We start from the raw sequence: 15,691 nt of genomic DNA, 5'->3' as shown, positions 1-15,691 counted from the left end.
TTGAGTTAAGATTATTTCGTGAGATACTGTTTCCATTGCCAGTTAGTTAACTTTTATGCTAAAATGACATTGAACTTTTTCAGCACTCTTCCTTTGATGTCACAATTTTGGATGGAATAGGTTTCAAAATTTTATGAAATTTAAACAGAATGAAAGTGCAATTAAACCTAGTGTGAAACCAACAGGAAAAGAATTAAAATACAACAAAATCAAGTGGCAAATCTATGGTCAGTTAGATTACAGAGTACATATGGTGTTACATTCATTGCCCATCATTTCACATGTATTCTCCCTTCATCAATCTTGTAAAAAAAAAAAATGTCCTCAGCCATGTATTGAAACATTCTTTTGCACAGCCACTATTACCACACATAATACTGAATGTTAACAAAAATCTTGTCATGTGTCATAAGAAATAATCACAGTCATCAGTACCAGTGTTAGTCTAGAGCTCCCTCTGTAGTCCATCAAAGCTGCTGTTATCGTCTATTCACATTTGTGTGTATTTGTGCAGCCGTCTAAATCTCTTGTATCACTGTGTTGACTCGCAGCACAAAAATACACTCCACTGTCCTCAAGCAGCAGCTTCTTCACCGTCAGAGATCCAGTCTGAGCATCTTTCTTCTGTGCTGGAAATTTGTCCTCACTGAAGCCACTTTCATATTTATGTGGGGGAGTTGGAGTCGTGAAAACAATTTGCTTCATTCCCTCCCCTGGCAGCTGCCTGTACCAGTACATCTGGTAAAAACTACCACCCTTAGTGTGACTGCAGTTCATCGTGGCAGACTGACCCTCGTCCCTCCACAGCGGAGGGGTCTGAGTGACATCACTCCCCTCGATTAGATCTGTGGGGGGTTAAAAAAAATCTTGTCATGTTACAGAACCACCAGTGACTCCTCTTCATCATGCAAACTGAATGGTTAAAATCAAATCATTAGTATTTTTTTGTTTTAACAAAGTGTAAGTTGTAAACAGAAGCGAAAACTTGTCCTCTCAGTCGTCAGCCTCATAATGTACAGTACCTACAATACAGAGCAGAGCTGCAGAGAGTGTGATCAGACCAGCTGTGATCATTATTGTGTCCTGAGCCAACTGACATTAGAGACCAGAGTCACTGTCAGTGTGTGTGATGAGAGGTGTGACGTAACAACAGAGATATGACGAGTTGCAGGTGGGAGTGTCGCTGTATTATGTGATGTTCTGTGATTGTGCTTGAGGTCCCCCTACAGTCGAGCAGATGAGTACAGCTGGTTAAGAGTGTGTTGGGGTTTTTGTTCAGCTTTCACATGTGTCTGTATCACTGTGTTGACTTACAGCACAGAAATACAAGCCTTCATCTTGTGGCACCAGATTCTTGACTGTGAATGTCCCACTGTCAAAGGCAGGTTTGGTGGCTGAGAATTTCTCTTTGCTGAAACTTCCAAAGTCATGATCGTCATTGCCGAGTGTGGTGTACACAATGAGTTTCATTGTTTCTCCTGGTCGCTGTCTGTACCAGTACATGTCGTTGTAGCCAGCACCCTTTTTGTGGCTGCAGTCTATTGTTGCACTGTCACCCTCCTTCTTCCATAATGTGGAAATCTGTTTGACATCACTCCCATCAGTCAGACCTGTATGTGTAATAGTAAAAGTTACCAATTATAAACTCTCTCTCAGCATTTTGGATTCTACTGTTAGCTGAGATACAACAAAATAACAGTGATAACTAGAGGAATGACATGAGACAATAATTTGCTGTAAACTTGTAATTGTGAACACATTGATTTCATTGTAAGTCACCTGTAGCCCACAGCCAAAAGACTGACAGTATGAGGAGGTCTTGTTTGATGATGATGTCCATGTTCTGTTAGACAGATACTGCCAGTGTCTCATATAGTTACAGAGACATGAAGCATCACAGGTGGGAGTGTCACTGAGCATATGTGGTCCTGCGGGTCCCCCTACAGTTCATCATTGTCATGAATGTTACTTGTAATTCATATTAGTCGCACTGACAAGGCAGAGGAAGACAGATTTTATGATATGATGTATTTTGTGATAATCCTTAAAACAGAATATGGAGTATATATCTGTACTGGCATGGCAGTATTGCATGCAAATAAAAATATATCGCTTGTGTTTCAGTCTTCAGTGCAGACATGTGAAAGGTGAAAAACATTAAAATGTTTTACTTAAGTCTGTACTTAAGATATTTTCAGTCTAGTTTCATAATTATATATATTTAATCTGAGGCTATGTGTAGGTCTTCCTCAGTCTGTTTCCATTTGAATAGATAGTTATAAATCACGATTAAACCTACAGATCTATTACACCGTAAGTCCTTGTGCCTTGAAGCCACAGAGATGAGACTGTAAATGCAATGAGGATTTGAGTTGTCTCAAAATGAGGTGCTGCCACAGTAGCCACAGAAAGTCTGAGGCTTTTAATGATGGGAGGTGGGACGTTAAAGGCAGAAAGCACCTCCCATTATAATCTCTGATCTTCATCAGATGAAAAACCAACATTGGTTCAAGTGGCTTATTCCAGGTGCAAGGCTCTGTGAGCTGTGATACAGAGATAAAAAATGTCTGATGAGGAGGTTTTTGTACAGAGGAGCAGTGATATGTAGCACTGTGGAACTAACGGCACAGAAATACTCTGCACTGCTGTTCAGGTTGAGTCCTTCAATTGTTAATGTGCAGGTTTGATCTTGGCTTGCACCTCCCTCTATCTTCACATTCACTCCAGTCTCTGGTTCTCCACTGCCTCCATACAGGTATCCCAGGAACTGTAGTTGTCTGTTTGACTGCTTGTACCAGAGGATTTGGTCATAGCTTGTAATGGTGTGTGAGCAGCTGATTTTGGCTGTTTGTCCTGGTTTGTTGTACATGTCAGGTGGAGTCTGGTGGACTTGGTCACTGAGAGAGGAACCTGTTGAAAAGCAATCATTCAAAACAATATTATAAGAATGGGCAATGGAAAATTTTAAGCATTGTCATAAAATTCAGTTCCAGCTAAAATAGCAGTGCTGAACTGAGGCTGAATCAGCAGCAGCCTGGGTTTGATTCAAGTAATGGGTTGTTTTCTGCATGTCTTCCCCTCTCCTGCTTCCCCTTTCCTGTACCTCTGCATCAGTCCTGTCCAATAAAGACGAAACAGTAAAGTCTTTAAAGAAGTAAAAACATTAGTTGACATTACCTGAAACCAGAATAATGTTCAAATGAATGACTAGGAATAAGATCATCATGCTGTCTTCTGTATTCATTCTTTTGTATGGTCATAAATGTATTGTTGATGTGAAAGATATTGTGAGTGAATCAGCAGTTGCACTGAATATTTCCATCCTCCTCTTTGAATAAACCCTCCTATCAGCAAAGCAACATGAAGGCATTGGGTGGGTGGTGTCATAGTGCATTCTCCTCCTCCTCTTAACATCATGAGCAACATGTCAACTACCCTGATCAGCCACAACATTGAACCACCTGGCTAATGTTGTGTAGGTCCCTCATGTGCCGCTGAAACAGCTCTGACCCATCGGGCATGGACACGGAAACTCTGGGGGTTCCTTGTGGTGTTCAGCACCGAGATGTTGGCAGTGGGTAGTTTGGGTGTTGTGTGTTGGGGTGGGCCTCTGTGGCTCGTGCTGGTTCTGGCGCATCGAGCAGATGGTCAATTGGATTGGGATGTGGGGAGCTTGGAGACCAAGTCAATGCCTTGGACTGTTCGCCGTGTTCCTTTAACCAATCCTGAGCAGTTTTCATGATGTGATGGGGTGTGTTGTCATGCTCGGGAAAGTTGCTGCCATTGGGGAGTGCGGTTGCCTTGGCGGTGGTCTGTTTGGTCTGTGACAATGTTCAGGTGGAACTACGTGTCAACATAACATTTACATGAATACCAGCACCCATGGTTCCCCTCCGGAACATCGCATTGTAACAAGATGATCAATGTTTTTGACATCACCTGTCAGTGGTTTTAATGTTGTGGCTGTGTGGTGTATATACCACTGGCTCAGTATCAAGGTCTGATTAAAGATACACCACCAGCTACTGAGAGCAAGGAATACAGGTGTAAGAGGCTATGAGCTGTAGTACAGACATGAAGACATGTAATGATGAGGTTTTTGTACTGAACAGCAGTGATGTGTAGCACTGTGTAATCTAGCAGCACAGAAGTACACTGCACTGCTGCTCAGCCTTTCAGTTGTTAATGTGCAGGTCTGGTCTTTATCTGCATTCCCTTCTATCCTCACGTCCACTCCATTCTCTGGAAATCCATTGTTTACTATCATGTATCCCAGGAGCTGCAATTGTCCATCCTTCATTTGCTTGTACCAGAGGATTCGGTCATAGTTCTCAATACTGTGTGAACAGTTTATTTTGGCTGTTTCTCCTGGTTGGTGGTACATGTCAGCTGGAGTCTGTTGGACTTTGTCACTGAGAGAGGAGCCTGTTGAAAAGTTGACAAAAAACACAAAACGATGTAGAATCAGGAGGTACGAGGGCAAGTTGTCATATATGTAAAAGTTGAAGCTCCACAAGAGTTCCAGATGTTAACCGGTGAAAACAAATTTCTGTTACTTTACCTGAATCACGTATGAGAATCAGGACTATACAGAAGACAATCATCTTGTGTTTCATGGTAGAATTTAAGAACGTTCTTATTGGTACTTTTGTTTTCATCACTATAAGTGCAGTTCAACTGAATATTCACACCTCTATTACTGGGTCAACCCTCCCATCAAGAAAAGAAACATTTGTTTAGTTGGGTGGTGCCATGATGCATTGTCCTCTCCTCGTCCCCTGAACTGCCTCCTCACATCACAGACATACTGTACCATCACCTTATGAAAGGAAACATAATAACAAAGACCTGAAATGAAATTCATTGCCATCATTTCACATGTATTCTCCCTTCATCAATCTTGTAAAAAAACGTCCTCAGCCATGTATTGAAACATTCTTTTGCACAGCCACTATTACCACACATAATGCTGAATGTTAACAAAAATCTTGTTATGTGTCATAAGAAATAATCACAGTCATCAGTACCAGTGTTAGTCTAGAGCTCCCTCTGTAGTCCATCAAAGCTGCTGTTATCGTCTATTCACATTTGTGTGTATTTGTGCAGCCGTCTAAGTCTCCTGTATCACTGTGTTGACTCACAGCACAAAAATACACTCCACTGTCCTCAAGCAGCAGCTTCTTCACCGTCAGAGATCCAGTCTGAGCATCTTTCTTCTGTGCTGGAAATTTGTCCTCACTGAAGCCACTTTCATATTTATGTGGGGGAGTTGGAGTCGTGAAAACAATTTGCTTCATTCCCTCCCCTGGCCGCTGTCTGTACCAGTACATCTGGAAATAGGTATCGTCCTTAGTGTGGCTGCAGTTCATCGTGGCAGACTGACCCTCGTCCCTCCACAGCGGAGGGGTCTGAGTGACATCATTCCCCTCAATTAGACCTGTGGCAGGTAATAAATCAACAATCAATCATCATGTTCCAGAACCACCAGTGATTCCTCTTCATCATGCAAACTGAATGGTCAAAATCAAATCATTAGTATTTTTTTATATTAACTGAAGTTGTAAGAGTGAAAACAGAAGTGAAAACTCAGACCAGCTGTGATCATTATTGTGTCCTGAGCCAACTGACATTAGAGACCAGAGTCACTGTCAGTGTGTGTGATGAGAGGTGTGACAACAGAGATATGACGAGTTGCAGGTGGGAGTGTCGCTGTATTATGTGATGTTCTGTGATTGTGCTTGAGGTCCCCCTACAGTCGAGCAGATGAGTACAGCTGGTTAAGAGTGCGCTGGGGTTTTTGTTCAGCTTTCACATGTGTCTGTATCACTGTGTTGACTTACAGCACAGAAATACAAGCCTTCATCTTGTGGCACCAGATTCTTCACTGTGAATGTCCCACTGTCAAAGGCAGGTTTGGTGGCTGAGAATTTCTCTTTGCTGAAATCTCCAAAGTCATGATCTTTGCTGGCAGTTGATGTGAACACGATGAGTTTCATTGTTTCTCCTGGTCGCTGTCTGTACCAGTACATCTGGTTGTAGTTAGCATCCTTTTTGTGGCTGCAGTCTATTGTTGCACTGTCACCCTCCTTCTTCCATAATGTGGAAATCTGTTTGACATCACTCCCATCAGTCAGACCTGTATGTGTAATAGTAAAAGTTACCAATTATAAACTCTCACTCAGCATTTTGGATTCTACTGTTAGCTGAGATACAACAAAATAACAGTGATAACTAGAGGAATGACATGAGACAATAATTTGCTGTAAACTTGTAATTGTGAACACATTGATTTCATTGTAAGTTACCTGTAGCCCACAGCCAAAAGACTGACAGTATGAGGAGGTCTTGTTTGATGATGATGTCCATGTTCTGTTAGACAGATACTGCCAGTGTCTCATATAGTTACAGAGACATGAAGCATCACAGGTGGGAGTGTCACGGAGCATATATGGTCCTGCGGGTCCCCCTACAGTTCATCACTGTCATGAATGTTACCTGTAATTCATATTAGTCGCACTGACAAGGCAGAGGAAGACAGATTTTATGATATGATGTATTTTGTGATAATCAACTACCCTGATCAGCCATAACATTGAACCACCTGGCTAATGTTGTGTAGGTCCCTCATGTGCCGCTGAAACAGCTCTGACCCATCTGGGGGTGTCTTGTGGTGTTTGGCACCGAGATGTTGGCAGTGGGTAGTTTGGGTGTTGTGTGTTGGGGTGGGCCTCTGTGGCTCGTGCTGGTTCTGGCGCATTGAGCAGATGGCCGATTGAATTGGGATGTGGCGAGTTTGGAGACCAAGTCAACGCCTTGAACTGTTCGTCGTGTTCCTTTAACCATTCCTGAGCAGTTTTCACGATGTGATGGGGCGCGTTGTCATGCACGGGGAAGCTGCTGCCATTGGGGAGTGCGGTTGCCTTGGCGGTGGTCTGTTTGTCTGTGACAATGTTCAGGTGGATATTATGTGTCAACATAACATCCACGTGAATAGTTCCCCTCCAAAACATTGCATTGTAACAAGATGATCAATGTTTTTGACATCACCTGTCAGTGGTTTTAATGTTGTGGCTGTGTGGTGTATATACCACTGGCTCAGTATCAAAGTCTGATTAAAGATACACCACCAGCTACTGAGAGGAGGGAATACAGGTGTAAGAGGCTATGAGCTGTAGTACAGACATGAAGACATGTGATGATGAGGTTTTTGTTCTGAACAGCAGTGATGCGTAGCACTGTGTAAACTAGCAGCACAGAAGTACACTGCACTGCTGCTCAGCCTTTCAGTTGTTAATGTGCAGGTCTGGTCTTTATCTGCATTCCCTTCTATCCTCACGTCCACTCCATTCTCTGGAAATCCATTGTTTACTAACATGTATCCCAGGAGCTGCAATTGTCCATCCTTCATTTGCTTGTACCAGAGGATTCGGTCATAGTTCTCAATACTGTGTGAACAATTTATTTTGGCTGTTTCTCCTGGTTGGTGGTACATGTCAGCTGGAGTCTGTTGGACTTTGTCACTGAGAGAGGAGCCTGTTGAAAAGTTGACAAAAAACACAAAACGATGTAGAATCAGAAGGTACGAGGGCAAGTTGTCATATATGTAAAAGTTGAAGCTCCACAAGAGTTCCAGATGTTAACCCACGAAAACAATTTTGGAAAACTTCTGTTACTTTACCTGAATCATGTATGAGAATCAGGACTATACAGAAGACAATCATCTTGTGTTTTATGGTAGAATTTAAGAACCTTTTTATTGGTACTTTTGTTTTCATCACTGTAAGTGCAGTTCAACTGAATATTCACACCTCTATTACTGGGTAAACCCTCCCATCAAGAAAAGAAACATTTGTTTAGTTGGGTGGTGCCATGATGCATTGTCCTCTCCTCGTCCCCTGAACTGCCTCCTCACATCACAGACATACTGTACCATCACCTTATGAAAGGAAACATAATAACAAAGACCTGAAATGAAATTCATTGCCCATCATTTCACATGTATTCTCCCTTCATCAATCTTGTAAAAAAACGTCCTCAGCCATGTATTGAAACATTCTTTTGCACAGCCACTATTACCACACATAATGCTGAATGTTAACAAAAATCTTGTCATGTGTCCTAAAAAATAATCACAGTCATCAGTACCAGTGTTAGTCTAGAGCTCCCTCTGTAGTCCATCAAAGCTGCTGTTATCGTCTATTCACATTTGTGTGTATTTGTGCAGCCGTCTAAGTCTCTTGTATCACTGTGTTGACTCACAGCACAAAAATACACTCCACTGTCCTCAAGCAGCAGCTTCTTCACCGTCAGAGATCCAGTCTGAGCATCTTTCTTCTGTGCTGGAAATTTGTCCTCACTGAAGCCACTTTCATATTTATGTGGGGGAGTTCGAGTCGTGAAAACAATTTGCTTCATTCCCTCCCCTGGCAGCTGCCTGTACCAGTACATCTGGTAAAAACTACCACCCTTAGTGTGACTGCAGTTCATCGTGGCAGACTGACCCTCGTCCCTCCACAGCGGAGGGGTCTGAGTGACATCACTCCCCTCGATTAGATCTGTGGGGGGTTAAAAAAAATCTTGTCATGTTACAGAACCACCAGTGACTCCTCTTCATCATGCAAACTGAATGGTTAAAATCAAATCATTAGTATTTTTTTGTTTTAACAAAGTGTAAGTTGTAAACAGAAGCGAAAACTTGTCCTCTCAGTCGTCAGCCTCATAATGTACAGTACCTACAATACAGAGCAGAGCTGCAGAGAGTGTGATCAGACCAGCTGTGATCATTATTGTGTCCTGAGCCAACTGACATTAGAGACCAGAGTCACTGTGAGTGTGTGTGATGAGAGGTGTGACGTAACAACAGAGATATGACGAGTTGCAGGTGGGAGTGTCGCTGTATTATGTGATGTTCTGTGATTGTGCTTGAGGTCCCCCTACAGTCGAGCAGATGAGTACAGTTGGTTAAGAGTGCGCTGGGGTTTTTGTTCAGCTTTCACATGTGTCTGTATCACTGTGTTGACTTACAGCACAGAAATACAAGCCTTCATCTTCTAGTACCAGATTCTTGACTGTGAATGTCCCATTTTGAGTGTCAGGTTTGGTGGCTGAGAATTTCTCTTTGCTGAAATCTCCAAAGTCATGATCTTTGCTGGCAGTTGATGTGAACACGATGAGTTTCATTGTTTCTCCTGGCCGCTGTCTGTACCAGTACATCTGGTTGTAGCCAGCACCCTTTTTGTGGCTGCAGTCTATTGTTGCACTGTCACCCTCCTTCTTCCATAATGTGGAAATCTGTTTGACATCACTCCCACCAGTCAGACCTGTATGTGTAATAGTAAAATGTACCAATTATAAACTCTCACAAAATAACAGTGATAACTGGAGGAATGACAAGTCACCTGTAGCCCACAGCGAAAAGAGTGACAGTATGAGGAGGTCTTGTTTGATGATGATGTCCATGTTCTGTTATATGATACTGCCAGAGTCTCATATTGTTACATAGAGATGAAGCGTCACAGGTGGGAGTGTCACTGAGCATATGTGGTCCTGCGGGTCCCCCTACAGTTCATCACTGTCATGAATGTTACCTGTAATTCATATTAGTCGCACTGACAAGGCAGAGGAAGACAGATTTTATGATATGATGTAATTTGTGATAATCCTTAAAACAGAATATGGAGTATATATCTGTACTGGCATGGCACTATTACATTATATTATATTAAAAATATAACTTGTGATCTTATTGACAGGGATGTTTTTATTGGAAGCTGAATAGTTTGGATGCCTTCCAGATACCATCAGTCATGAGACTGTATCACAAACATGCTTTGTACACCCAAGGATTATATACATTACATATTGTAGAACTGTGTCTACAGCATGACTTCAGATGAGGTCGAGTTGAAAACAGGTGATAAAATCTTCAAAGGCGTAGTTTAGATGGAGACTGGCTGCAGGTGTTCAAGGCCTGAACATCGTGTTTGCCTGGCTGACATAAAGGTTTTTGTATTGACTTGTGGGGAATCTGCAGCACTGTGCTGACTGGCAGCACAGAAATACACACCACTGTCTTTTAACACAAGATCTGAAATATTGAGGCTCGACTGTTTACGGCCATCCCCATCAAAGCTGATTTTTCCTTTCACGTTGTCCTCAGGGAACGGGAAGTTCACATTCAGATATCCCAGGAGCTTCAGAGCTTTGTGTTGGTCTTGTTTGTACCAGAGGATACGATCATAATTTGTTATATTGTGTGAGCAGTTGATCCCACTGACAACAGATTCACCAGCTCTCAAAATGATGAAAGGAGGTGTTTGGAAGACACTGTTGGTTTTAGAGGCACCTGTGGAAAAAGAGCGGATGCTATTTTAGACAATGATAGATTTAGCTGTTTAATGTGTGGCTCTGTTTGCAATACTCACCCTCATTCCCCAGCAGATGAAGGCAACAAAATATAAAGACCATAAGCATCATAGTAAGGATGTTTAAATGTGAGACTATGCTGTTAGCTTTCCTTTCAGGTCCTTCCAGCTTCAGAAGACATTGCCGTTATAGTATAATGAACAGGGTAGGTGTCAGTTGTAGCCAGCACATCACAGCTTTCACTTTCTCAGCAGTGTACAGCGCTGTGTTTATTCTGTAGTTTAAGAAAGTGGGTGTTTTTAATTGTTTCATTTGCTGAGGTTTGTCTCCTCCTGCAGGTGAGAAAATTACCACCCGACCCATGTTGCATAAAAAGATATTTCATGGTGTTGCTGGTGTTTCCACCCTGACTTGTTTCTTCCAATCTGCCATGACTCCTTGTTGCATGTTTCCTTCTTAATGAGTTTGGCGTCATTGTTTTTTAAATGTGCTGTCAAAAAATATTGAAAAGAATACCGGCATTGATCGAAAGAGCTGATAAGCTCGAAAGCATGTGATTCTGATTGATCGGGCAATTTGGAACCACTTCTCAACGGTTCAGTTCTCGATTCCCGTTTAGTAGTTTGTTGTTGTTAAATGTTCGAAAATACGTTTTGTAATGGGTTCAGAGAGGTTGCTTTCTGTTGGTAATTGTCATTTTTTGTGCTGATTTATAGTTCTAACCATTAGTGAGCCAATCATTGCTGAAGGAAATTGTGATAGAGTGTACACATACATAGCCATGCGTGTCAGTTGATACTGTGTAGCAATACCTGTCTGCACACTTGTGTGCACTGTTCTTTCTAATATCGATAGATGAAACAATTAGTCGGTTGACAGAAAAATAAATCTGCAACTTCTTTTGAACTTGGTATGAAAATGACCAGGCCTTTTCAGTAGCATATTTATATAGATCCATACATACATGCCTCTCTGTCTTGAGCAATAATGGTTTATTCCACACATTTTAGTTTCAAACAAGAGCTAAATTTCAGAGATTTAGCTTGTGTAAATTTGGAAACTTGTTATGATATTTGCGATTTCAGCAATTACATTTTTTCTTTTTTAAACAATCTTAAGGTATTGGTGTTGGGACATAGTGTAGTAATTGTTAGTATAGCAATACAGGATTAAGAGAAGCTCTCGTAAGGAGGTTTTTGAGCAATGTTGCAAGTTAACTGTGTGACTGTGGTCCCTGACGCCCTGCACATAAATACAAGCCTTTATCTTCAGATGATTTATGACATGTATGATTTATGATTCTTCACTGTGAGCATCGGGCTTAGTGGCTGAGAATTTCTCTTCACTGAAATCTCTGAAGTTGTGATCTTCACTCCCACTACTAATTTCTTTGATGCTTCTCCTGGCAGCTGCCTAAATCAGTACATCTGGTAGAATAAAAGGCCCTTTGTATGGCTGCAGTTTATTGTTGCATTGTCCCCCCTCGTTTTTCCACAGGATGTCAGTCTGAATGACAGCACTTCCTTCAGTAAGACCTGTGTATGTTACAGTCAAGGTCACCACATGTGAACATTAAGACTCTCATAGAGTTGACCACTTTCATACTATTGCTGTCATCCCTGAAGTAGTGGTAGTTACAAATTGTAATACAACAAGATTATTTTCCTCTAATGTATCTTATTGTGACGGCGGGTGCAGAGAGAGACCCAGGAGCGGAAACGGAGAAGGTTAACAAAAGTTTATTTTGCAACAACAGGCAATAACTGAAACAATCGCTGGCAGCGTGAGGTCCAAACAAAACACGAACTCAGAGAGATCCAGAGAGTGCTGGGCTGTGTGGGCAAGGGAGGCACTGGAACAAAAAGAGAAGAGACAAACAATTAATCAAAAAAGTTCAGCAAGCTATCAAAACGTACTATACCACAGGAGACTGAGACCAACTGATACCACGGTACGTGGAAGTATACTCTGGCGTCGAGGAGTCACTCCGCAGAGGTTAAATAGGCGTCCTAATCTCCTGAAGTGAACTCAGGTGTGCCCAAACACTCCTCGACGCATCGGGGGGGAAGGGAGCCTCAGGAAAACAAAACGTAAAGTTACAGCCCACAAAACAGAACACAGGAAATGGACCTTCAAAATAACAGCACAGACAATACCAACCGCCACAGTACCCCCCCCTCAACGAACGCCTCCAGGCGTTCTACCCGGCTTGTCCGGGTGAGCGGCATAAAAGTCCCGAAGGAGAGAGTCATCCAGAATGAGTCCCCTGGAGACCCAGGAACGCTCCTCTGGACCGTAACCCTCCCAATCCACCAAGAACTGGAAACCACGGCCGCGTGGACGGACATCCAAGATCCGTGACACCGTGTAGGCGGGATGACCATCAATGAGGCGGGGGGGAGGTGGGGCGGCGGCCGGCGGGCTGAGCTCGCTGGAATGCACCGGCTTTAACAGGGAAACATGGAAGGTGGGGTGGACCTTCATAGAGTCTGGTAGCTTGAGCCTGACGGCAGACGGATTAATGATCTTCAACACCTCGAAAGGACCGACAAAACGGGGAGAGAGCTTACGTGACTCGACATCCAACGGAAGATCCCGTGACGACAACCACACCTGCTGACCCGGTCGGTACTCGGGGGCGGAGACGCGGCGAGCGTCGGCCAGCCGTCGGTTCCTCTCCGTGGAGCGGGTGAGAGCAGCTCTGGCAGACTGCCATACCTCCTTAATCCTCCGGAGGTGCTCCTTCACAGAAGAGACGGATACCGCAGTCTCCTGCTCGGGAAACAAGGGAGGTTGATAACCCAAACAGCACTGAAACGGTGACATACCTGTGGCCGAACAGGAGAGGGAGTTGTGGGCATATTCTATCCAAGGCAGGTGTGTACTCCAAGAGACGGGATGATGAGCAGCCACGCAGCGAAGAGCGGACTCCAGATGTTGGTTGGCTCGCTCTGTCTGGCCGTTACTCTGGGGATGGTAACCAGAGGACAGACTTGCCGTGGCCCCCACCGCCTTACAGAACTCCTGCCACACCTGGGAAGCGAACTGTGGACCCCGGTCCGAGACCACGTCGAGGGGAATTCCGTGAAGCTTGAACACATGAGTCACGAGTAGACTAGCAGTCTCGAGGGCAGAAGGCAGTTTAGGCAGAGGAACATAATGCACAGACTTGGAAAAGCGATCAATAATAGTTAAGATGACAGTGTTACCTTCAGATGGAGGAAGACCAGTAACAAAGTCCACGGCGATGTGAGACCATGGGCGGCTTGGGACGGGCAAGGGGTGCAGTAACCCCGCAGGGGGATGATGAGAAGCTTTTCCCCTGGCACAGACAGAGCAAGCGGCAATAAATGCACGGGTGTCGCGGTACATCCTCGGCCACCAGAAGCTCTGACGGAGGAACTGGAGGGTGCGGTGGAAACCAGGGTGACAGGTAAGTCTAGAGGAGTGAGCCCACTGGAGAACTTGCGACCGGACCGAATCCGGGACAAACTTGCGATCGGGGGGACCGGAACCAGGGTCCGGTTGTTGCTTCTGTGCCTGGAGCACGAGGGATTCGATCTCCCATGTAGCCATACCCACGATGCAAGCCGGCGGGAGGATGACATCCTGATGTTCCGAGTCCAGGGGAGGGGCATAGAGACGGGACAGGGCGTCGGGCTTAGTGTTACGGGAGCCGGGGCGATAGGAGAGGGTGAAATTGAACCGGCTCAAAAACAGAGCCCATCTGGCTTGGCGGGGATTAAGCCTCTTCGCGGTGCGTAAGTAGGCGAGGTTTTTATGATCAGTCCAGATCAAAAAGGGAACCGTAGCGCCCTCCAGCCAGTGCCTCCATTCTTGAAGCGCCCAAACCACAGCCAGCAACTCTCTATTCCCGACGTCGTAATTCCGCTCGGCCTGGGATAAGCGGCGGGAAAAGAAAGCACAGGGATGCAGTTTGTGAGTCTGAGGGTCTCTCTGGGAGAGGATGGCACCAGCACCGGAGTCGGAAGCGTCCACCTCGACCACGAACTGACGAGTGGGATCGGGGTGTTTGAGCACCGGGGCAGAGGTAAACAGTGCTTTAAGCTGGGCGAAAGCCTGTTGGGAATCGGGAGACCACTGGAAGGGGATTTTCACAGAAGTAAGTCTAGTGAGGGGAAGAGCTACCTTACTGTAGTCACGGATAAATCTGCGGTAGAAGTTAGCGAAGCCGAGAAACCTCTGCAACTCCTTCCGGGTGGTGGGAACGGGCCAATCCGTGACAGCTTGGATCTTGGCAGGATCGGGTCTTAGCTGACCCTTGGCGATGATATAGCCGAGGAAACCCACTGAGTCAGAGTGAAACTCGCACTTCTCCGCTTTAACAAACAATTTATTCTCAAGAAGTCTCTGAAGCACTAGTCTTACATGCTGTCTATGTTCCTCTAGATCTCGAGAGAAAATCAATATGTCATCTAAATAAACGAAAACAAACCGGTTTAACATGTCTCTGAGGACATCGTTAATGAGAGCCTGGAAGACAGCGGGGGCGTTGGTGAGACCAAAAGGCATGACTAAATATTCGAAATGACCTAACGGTGTGTTGAAAGCTGTCTTCCACTCATCACCCTCCTTTATCCGGACGAGGTGATAAGCGTTACGCAGATCAAGCTTGGAGAAGATGGTGGCGGAGCAGAGTGGTTCGAAGGAGGGGTCGATGAGAGGGAGAGCGTACCTGTTCTTAACGGTGATGTCGTTAAGTCCACGGAAGTCGATGCAGGGGCGAAGGGAGGCGTCCTTCTTCTTAACAAAAAAGAAGCCAGCCCCTAACGGAGAGGATGAGGGGCGGATGAGTCCAGAGGCTAGAGAATCCTGGATGTATGTCTCCATGGCTTCCCTCTCGGGGCGTGACAGGTTATACAGCCGACTAGAAGGGAGAGGAGCACCAGGGAGGAGGTCTATGGAGCAATCGTAGGGGCGATGAGGAGGCAGGGACAGGGCTAACTCTTTACTGAACACAGGGGCTAGGTCATGGTACTCGGGAGGCACGGAGGTAAGGACAGGGGGCGTGGGAGGTGGTGGAGAAACACGGGAAGAAAAGGGGTTGGCCGAACGAAGACAGTGGGCATGACAGAATGGGCTCCAGGTGGAGATACTAGCTGTAGTCCAGTCTATCTGGGGGTTATGTTTAAGCAACCAGGGGAGGCCCAACACCAGGGGAATCTGAGGGGAAGGAATGACGAAGAATTGGATGTCTTCTCTATGATTCCCAGAGATTATGAGCGTGACCGGGACCGTACGTTGAGTGACCTGAGCTATACGTCGGCCGTCTAAGGCGGTTACATTTCTGGGCACCGGGAGGGAT

At 44.8% G+C, this 15,691-nt stretch overlaps 6 gene segments (V, D, J or C); all 6 read right to left on the bottom strand.

The window, feature by feature from the left end:
- Positions 1 to 486: 486 nt before the first annotated feature.
- LOC121618481 lies at positions 487 to 1,200 on the bottom strand. The segment is given in 2 exon segments: positions 487 to 845; positions 1,023 to 1,200. Coding segments are annotated over 2 exon segments (411 nt in total).
- Positions 1,201 to 1,275: 75 nt separating this feature from the next.
- Positions 1,276 to 1,857, bottom strand: LOC121618480. The segment is given in 2 exon segments: positions 1,276 to 1,610; positions 1,780 to 1,857. Coding segments are annotated over 2 exon segments (396 nt in total).
- Positions 1,858 to 3,554: 1,697 nt separating this feature from the next.
- On the bottom strand, positions 3,555 to 4,646 carry LOC121618479. The segment is given in 3 exon segments: positions 3,555 to 3,821; positions 4,106 to 4,425; positions 4,562 to 4,646. Coding segments are annotated over 3 exon segments (642 nt in total).
- Positions 4,647 to 5,801: 1,155 nt separating this feature from the next.
- LOC121618478 lies at positions 5,802 to 6,383 on the bottom strand. The segment is given in 2 exon segments: positions 5,802 to 6,136; positions 6,306 to 6,383. Coding segments are annotated over 2 exon segments (396 nt in total).
- Positions 6,384 to 7,418: 1,035 nt separating this feature from the next.
- LOC121618979 lies at positions 7,419 to 8,819 on the bottom strand. The segment is given in 4 exon segments: positions 7,419 to 7,533; positions 7,809 to 7,936; positions 8,260 to 8,555; positions 8,733 to 8,819. Coding segments are annotated over 3 exon segments (471 nt in total).
- A 166-nt stretch (positions 8,820 to 8,985) lies between these two features.
- On the bottom strand, positions 8,986 to 9,474 carry LOC121618477. The segment is given in 2 exon segments: positions 8,986 to 9,320; positions 9,399 to 9,474. Coding segments are annotated over 2 exon segments (396 nt in total).
- Positions 9,475 to 15,691: the final 6,217 nt, after the last annotated feature.

This window comes from Chelmon rostratus, chromosome 15, assembly GCF_017976325.1.
Source record: "Chelmon rostratus isolate fCheRos1 chromosome 15, fCheRos1.pri, whole genome shotgun sequence".
Classification (NCBI taxonomy): Eukaryota; Metazoa; Chordata; class Actinopteri; order Chaetodontiformes; family Chaetodontidae; genus Chelmon; species Chelmon rostratus.
The sequence above is the reverse complement of the archived record's forward strand: the minus strand, read 5'-3'. Positions and strand labels throughout refer to the sequence as shown.